Here is a 7,983-nt window from a genome sequence, read left to right as displayed (position 1 = left end):
ATCATCTCATCTATCATTATTCATTTTTTATATTTTTTATATATGCCTGCTACCTTCTGCAGTTGAGTAAATCACCTCATACAACTTAATATTCCAATTATGTGTTATGATTGTAATTAATTATATAGCAAAATTCATTTGTCCAAATCAACCTGACCGCTAATAGACGCCTGGTACCCTCTGCAGTTGAGTTGAATTTGACATACAGTATATTTGTTTCCCCTTCCAATGCCTTACTTAAATGATGCCTGGTACCCTCTGCAGTTGAGTAAATAAACATATGTGGTCACCGAATGAGGGAATGTAGTATAAAATAAAATACTAATAAGAATAATTATGTTTTTTTATGGGCTGCACGGTGGACGAGTGGTTAGCGTGCACACCTCACAGCTAGGAGACCCAAGTTCGATTCCACCCTCGGCTATCTCTGTGTGGAGTTTGCATGCGTGGGTTTTCTCCAGGTACTCCGGTTTCCAAAAACAATTTTCATAAATATGAAGTTATGCAGACACTTAGCGCTATCATGCTAGGTGTTAGCATGCTAACACGTCAATATTAGCATGCTAACATAATTATACTAACATTTCTAGCATTTTTAGGGATAGGATCTTTACAAACACTTTGCGCTATTATGCTAGGTGTTAGCATTCTAACATAATTATACTAACATTTTGAACTATGCATTATGTGGTGTTAGTGATGAGTGGTTAGCGTGAAGGCCTCACAGCAAGGAGACCCGAGTTCAATTCCACCCTCGGCTATCTCTGTGTGGAGTTTGCATGCGTGGGTTTTCTCCAGGTACTCCGGTTTCCAAAAACTATTTTCATAAATATGAAGTTATGCAGACACTTAGCGCTATCATGCTAGGTGTTAGCATGCTAGCACGTCAATGTTAGCATGCTAACATAATTATACTAACATTTCTAGCATTTTCAGGGACAAGATCTTTACAAACACTTTGCGCTATTATGCTAGGTGTGATCATGCTAATGCTTGCATGTTAGCATTCTAACATAATTATACTAACATTTTGCACTATGCATTATGTGATGTTAGTGATGAGTGGTTAGCTTGAAGGCCTCACAGCAAGGAGACCCGAGTTCAATTCCACCCTCGGCCATCTCTGTGTGGAGGTTTACTCCGGTTTCCTCCCACATTCCAAAAACATGCTAGGTTAATTAGCGACTCCAAATTGTCCATAGGTATGAATGTGAGTGTGAATGGTTGTTTGTCTATATGTGCCCTGTGATTGGCTGGCGACCAGTCCGGGGTGTACCCTGCCTTCTTCTGCTTCTGACATCATCACAGGCTTGCACCTGTCCCCGTTAGACCCCCTCCAACTTCCACCCAGAGGTCACGACCCAGAAAAAGTCATTGCTGACGGACAAATGCCTTTAAGTGAAGCATCATGCGGTATTTATTGCAGGAATGTTATTATTCCCAAGGCAAGTATCATAACAAGCCTCTAACCATCCATTAGCAAACGGCGTTCCGGGGAATATTTTCGGCTTTTACATGCACGGGAACCTCGATAAGTCAGACCAGTGTCATGTGACATCAACAGGGAGCTGTTTATAAACACCTAACAAAGGACACACTGCTTTCCAAGTATTGGAAGTTGCCCAAAGCTTCCTATTTCCCACAGTCTGCCAACACCTTAAATCATCCTTCGCTTTTCCCTCAGGCTGGACTTGCAGGTTTACAAGATACACGCTTGTCCTTTCTCCAAATTGACAGTTTTACAAACGTCGGACTGGCGTGAAAGAAGGTGGGATGTACGGCAAAGTGCAAAACGGCGGTATTACCCCTCGTCATGCCAACGCGCCAGATGTCATGGGAACGGCAAACAGCTGTGGCTGAGGCGCTCCGTGTGCGGAAACACAATCCCTCTGTGAAACCTCCAAAAGGATTACACACGTTTGATGAGGACCCCGAGACACTTCTATTAGCAAAAAACACAACAACAACAAAATAGGAGTTGGTTGCGGCGAGCTGGAGCCTATCCCACTACACTGAGTCTACCGCTCATCCTATTAAGAGTGAGCTGGAGCCTATCCCAGGTGGTCATGTATCAGCCCCTCTATTTCCTATACGACTTATTCTGTTCAAGCAGAAAGCAGCAGAAAGCTGGAGCCTACCCCAGCCGATCACGACACTATCAGGGCATTCATTTGATTTTTACAATTTATTTCACTTCACATTAACCATTCATTTTATGGTATGTGATACTATTAAGACATGCATGGGGAGCTGGAGCCTATCCCACTACACTACACTGGGTCTACCACTCATACTGTTAAGAGAGTGAGCTGGAGCCTATCCCAGGTGGTCATGTATCAACCCCTCTATTTTCTATACGACTTATTCGGTTCAGGCAGAAAGCAGCAGAAAGCTGGAGCCTACCCCAGCTGATCACTACACTATAAGGGCATTAATTTGATTTTTACATTTTATTTCACTTCACATTATCCATCCATTTTATGGCCTGGTGATACAATTCAGTAATGCATGGGGTGCTGGAGCCTATCCCACTACACTGGATCTACCACTCATACTGTTAAGAGAGTGAGCTGGAGCCTATCCCAGGTGGTCATGTATCAGCCCCTCTATTTCCTATACGACTTATTCTGTTCAAGCAGAAAGCAACAGAAAGCTGGAGCCTACCCCAGCTGATCACTACACTATAAGGGCATTAATTTGATTTTTACATTTTATTTCACTTCACATTATCCATCCATTTTATGGCCTGGTGATACAATTCAGTAATGCATGGGGTGCTGGAGCCTATCCCACTACACTGGATCTACCACTCATACTGTTAAGAGAGTGAGCTGGAGCCTATCCCAGGTGGTCATGTATCAGCCCCTCTATTTCCTATACGACTTATTCTGTTCAAGCAGAAAGCAGCAGAAAGCTGCAGAAAGCTGGAGCCTACCCCAGCCGATCACGACACTATCAGGGCATTCATTTGATTTTTACAATTTATTTCACTTCACATTAACCATCCATTTTATGGTATGTGATACTATTAAGACATGCATGGGGAGCTGGAGCCTATCCCACTACACTACACTGGGTCTACCACTCATACTGTTAAGAGAGTGAGCTGGAGCTTATCCCAGGTGGTCATGTATCAACCCCTCCATTTTCTATATGACTTATTCTGTTCAGGCAGAAAGCAGCAGAAAGCTGGAGCCTACCCCAGCCAATCACGACACTATCAGGGCATTCATTTGATTTTTACATTTTATTTCACTTCACATTACCCATCCATTTTATGGCCTGGTGATACTATTCAGTAATGCATGGGGTGCTGGAGCCTATCCCACTACACTACACTGGGTCTACCACTCATACTGTTAAGAGAGTGAGCTGGAGCCTATCCCAGGTGGTCATGTATCAACCCCTCTATTTTCTATATGACTTATTCTGTTCAAGCAGAAAGCAGCAGAAAGCTGGAGCCTACCCCAGCCGATCACGACACTATCAGGGCATTCATTTGATTTTTACATTTTATTTCACTTCACATTAACCATCCATTTTATGGTATGTGATACTATTAAGACATGCATGGGGAGCTGGAGCCTATCCCACTACACTACACTGGGTCTACCACTCATACTGTTAAGAGAGTGAGCTGGAGCCTATCCCAGGTGGTCATGTATCAGCCCCTCTATTTCCTATACGACTTATTCTGTTCAAGCAGAAAGCAACAGAAAGCTGGAGCCTACCCCAGCTGATCACTACACTATAAGGGCATTAATTTGATTTTTACATTTTATTTCACTTCACATTACCCATCCATTTTATGGCCTGGTGATACTATTCAGTAATGCATGGGGTGCTGGAGCCTATCCCACTACACTACACTGGGTCTACCACTCATACTGTTAAGAGAGTGAGCTGGAGCCTATCCCAGGTGGTCATGTATGAGCCCCTCTATTTCCTATACGACTTATTCTGTTCAAGCAGAAAGCAACAAAAAGCTGGAGCCTACCCCAGCCGATCACGACACTATCAGGGCATTCATTTGATTTGTACATTTTATTTCACTTCATACTATCCATACATTTTATGGACCAATGCCGATATTCAGAAATGCCTGGGGAGCGGGAGCCTATCCCACTACGCCATCAGAGTCTACCGCTCATCCTGTTAAAAGAGCTGGAGCCTACCATAACTGACCACTACACTATCAGTACCTTCATTTGATGTCATTGATGTTTTCTCTAGTTCAGAACCGTTGGAAGCTGGAGCCTATTCCAGCGGATCTATGATCGATTCCGTTGAAAATCAAAAATATAAATAAGGGGGGCGGCGTGGTTTTGCTATGATATGCTGTGATGCGTTCACTTGTCATATGGCTTGTAGCCTAATCCCAGCGTAGTCTACTGTTGTGTGACGTCAAGTGGGAAAAGTGGGAGGAGGAATGTTATGGAGAAAGAGCGCCCAGATGTCCAGAATGCGTCTTAAATGACAAGGATTTCCAGGCCATGGGCATGTTTTGCCTTCAGAGGACGCCCGGTGAAGCCAGTTGGACTTCTCGTCATGTCCACTGGTTCGTCGGCGAGCGATGCCGAGGACTACTCGGACCGGAACGGCGGACCCAAAGACAAACGAAGGTCCAAGAAGGATGCTCGCCAGTCGAACAGGGACGCGGCCAACGCCAGGGAGAGGGCGAGGATGAGGGTGCTGAGCAAAGCTTTCTCCAGACTTAAGACCAGTTTGCCGTGGGTGCCGGCGGACACCAAGTTGTCCAAACTGGACACACTGCGTCTGGCATCCAACTACATCTCACATCTGAGGCAGCTTCTGCAGAAGGACCGACTGGAGGACGGCTTTGTGCAGCCGTCTGCTTTGGTATGACAGTTACTGTAGTTCCATCACTTAATACAGTTATGGGCTCCATCACAATCTTCATATATTGGATGGCTTAAAAATAACATTATTTCACCCATAATAATTCAAATTAAATCATAAAATAATTACAATATTATTAATAATAAATACAAACAATAAATAATATTTACAGATGATTTAAATAATTTACAATCAATTTCCTGTTTATATAAATATATTAAAATATAATTAAATAAACAAAAATTGTTTTAAAACTTTTCACAAATATATTTAAATACAATTTTATTAAATTTTTAATTTCAAGTTTAATAAGTTTTTTTTAATTAAAGTATTTTTCAATTATTTACAAATAAATCATTAACATGTTTTTTGTTTATGGCTTTTTAAACATTATTTATTTATTGTAATAAAATTAAATATATTTTTTTACTGAGAAATACTATGTACCCCTATTTCCCACTTCTGTAAAATATATATATATATTTTTAAATATTATTAAAATATGAAGAAATAAAAAAACATTATCTGTTTTGTTAAAAGTGTTTTTAAACAAATTATTCTTTTAAGATTAAACATGGTGTTAAAATAAAATAAAAATAAATATATTTTTTCACTGAGAAATATGTACCCCTATTTCCCACTTCTGTAAAATATATATATATTTTTTTAAATATTATTAAAATATGAAGAAATAAAAACACATTATCTGTTTTGTTAAAAGTGTTTTTAAACAAATTATTCTTTTAAGATTAAACATGGTGTTAAAATAAAATAAAATTATGTACCCCTATTTCCCACTTCTGTAAAATATATATATATTTTTAAATATTAAAATATGAAAAAGAAAAAAAATTATATGTTTTGTCAAAAGTGTGTTTGAACAAATTATTATTTTAAAGATTAAACATGTTGTTTGAAGACATTTTTATTTAAAATATTTTTAGTAATTATTTAACCAATTAACTAATTTTACTAATTATATAGATTTTATTTATTCTATTAAAATTAAAATACATCACTGAACAATGTTTTTGCTCTTAAAACCATACTTTAAAAAACGTTTATTTTTTTCTAAATTAAATTAATTTTGCTTTATTTTATTACTATTCAAGTATTCAAACATATTTATATATTTTTTTGTATATTTTTAGTATTTATTTTAATGTTTTTATAGAAAACATATCTTTAAAAAATGTTCATGCATTAATTTCATGATAAAATATTTTATTATTGGCTGTTGGGAAGTCACGTGCTACTGTCCATAATATGGTGATAAGTACAGGAGGAAGGAGCCCATATTTGTACTTCCTGTCATGTCCATGTGTTGTCTTTGGAACAGACATGGCCGTTTGTGACGTCAGGACACTCAGAGGACCAAGACTTGTCCACCACTGGAAGACTTTATGGAGCTACCGCCTGCTGAGGCCTCGCCATGACCTTATCATGTATGATTGTTCAAGGTCACAATAATAAACATGTCCTATTCAATTAGCGTCCATGCAAATGAGGGTACAGGTGTGCCTAATATTGTGACCAACAGTAGAGGAGAATCCCACAAAAAGAGCACTTTTCATCAGGTTGTTGTAAAGTTGCAGCTGTTGTTCATGTTGGTGACTTTCCCAGAATTCCGAGCATGCATTCAGGGACTCTCTGGGGACGTCTAATGAGCTGCCTTCTCACACTCGTCAAGGACAAAGTGTCCTGTATTTAAGTGGGGCCATCAATCGTGGGGACGAAGTGATGATGTGGGTGGCGTGACGTTGTGTTTTTCATATGAATTAGATACAGTACGTTGACGCTAGTTGACGTTTGGTAAAAAAAACGGCAGCACTTGATAGTGTTACATTGGCTCCATCTAGCGGTTGTAAATAGAACTGCAAGCCCTACATTGTTATGTGTAGGGAACGCATAAAACAGACGCATGTATGGCCGGTTAAAATACACACTTTGTATGATGTAAAATAAATATGTATTAACATTTATATTCAGATTATAACCATAACTCATTCTTAAAATAATTATGTTCATTTTTCTTCAATGAAAATGTTTTTTTAGAGGAAAAAAGATAGATAAAAAACAAGAATAAAGCAACAGATTTTACCTTCCTGAAGTCTGGATTTTTCTAGAAATGTGTGTTTTTTGTAAAAAAAAAAAAAGGCAATAATAATAATATTATTATTAATAATATTATTATTATTATTTTAGCCTTTTTTTAACAAAAAACAACAATAATAATAATTATTATTTTTATTGTAGCCTTTTTTTACAAAAAAACATAAATTTCTAGAAAAATGCAGACTTCAGGAAGGTAAAATGATGATAATGATAATAATAATTATTATAATTATAATATAATAATAATTGTTGTTATTTTATTGTTATTATTATTATTACTTTTTGTAAAAAAAAGGCTAAAATAAAAATAATAATATTATTATTGTTATTTTTATTGTTATTATTATTATTATAGACCCCCAAAAAAAACAAATATCAATGGTAATTTTTTTAAATTACTAATGGTAATTCATTTTTTTTAACAAAATAAAAATTGACGTATACAATTTTACTGTAGTGACATATTTACGAGCAATAACTCTTTACGTCCAGCAGATGGCAGTGTGTCCACATGTTTGACCCTACATAAAGATTTTCTGTCATGTTTCTTTTTTTCTCCTCTATTGAGTAAAAAACAATGAAAAATTTGCCAATAATTCTGGTATCAATTTTTGCAAGTTATTTCAAACGCGTACTATGTATGGTAGCAAAAAAAAATAAAGCTCAGTTGAGCCATCAGTTATGAAAAATCAGCACAATGCAAATTTGTCCTGCTTTTTTTGGTATGACTGCAGCATTCCTTGAACAGAAAGGAGCTGTTAGGTCCAAAGCCAACATGAGGAGGTTCAGCGAGGATGCCTCTGCGACCGACCGACCGCCCTGAAAACTGGATGGACGCTGAAGATTTTTTCCAAAAGCACTTTGAGAATGTTTGTTATTCCATATCCTCTCACTCAAATGGCGCTAATGAGGAATCCCAAACTATTTCAATCACCTTTTTTTTCTCTCATGTATACACTTCCCCTTATGAGTCAGATGAGTTCCTCACAGCTTTGTTTATAATAATAG

General features: G+C 37.6%; 1 protein-coding gene and 1 long non-coding RNA gene across 4 annotated transcripts in view; one reads left to right on the top strand and one right to left on the bottom strand.

The window, feature by feature from the left end:
• The window catches only part of LOC131108830 (uncharacterized), a 56,061-nt gene that overhangs the window by 19,274 nt on the left and 28,804 nt on the right, over positions 1-7,983 (bottom strand). The window contains exon 7 of one of the 3 annotated variants that reach the window (XR_013627798.1): positions 1,805-1,898. The exons of the other annotated variants lie outside the window; for them this stretch is intronic. This is a non-coding gene — a long non-coding RNA (uncharacterized LOC131108830). Of the gene's footprint in view, positions 1-1,804; positions 1,899-7,983 lie in introns of those variants that run through there. 3 annotated transcript variants of the gene reach the window in all.
• On the top strand, positions 4,473-6,919 carry msc (musculin (activated B-cell factor-1)). The gene is made up of 2 exons (XM_058060185.2): positions 4,473-4,860; positions 6,200-6,919. Exons 1-2 carry the CDS (start codon positions 4,474-4,476, stop codon positions 6,281-6,283), a joined length of 471 nt encoding a protein of 156 aa, XP_057916168.2. The 5' UTR covers position 4,473; the 3' UTR covers positions 6,284-6,919.

The sequence above is a fragment of the Doryrhamphus excisus genome, linkage group LG7 (genome assembly GCF_037039965.1).
Source record: "Doryrhamphus excisus strain RoL-2023G ecotype Guam linkage group LG7, RoL_Dexc_Guam_v1.1, whole genome shotgun sequence".
NCBI lineage: Eukaryota > Metazoa > Chordata > Actinopteri > Syngnathiformes > Syngnathidae > Doryrhamphus > Doryrhamphus excisus.
This window is presented reverse-complemented; position numbering and strand designations above follow the sequence as displayed.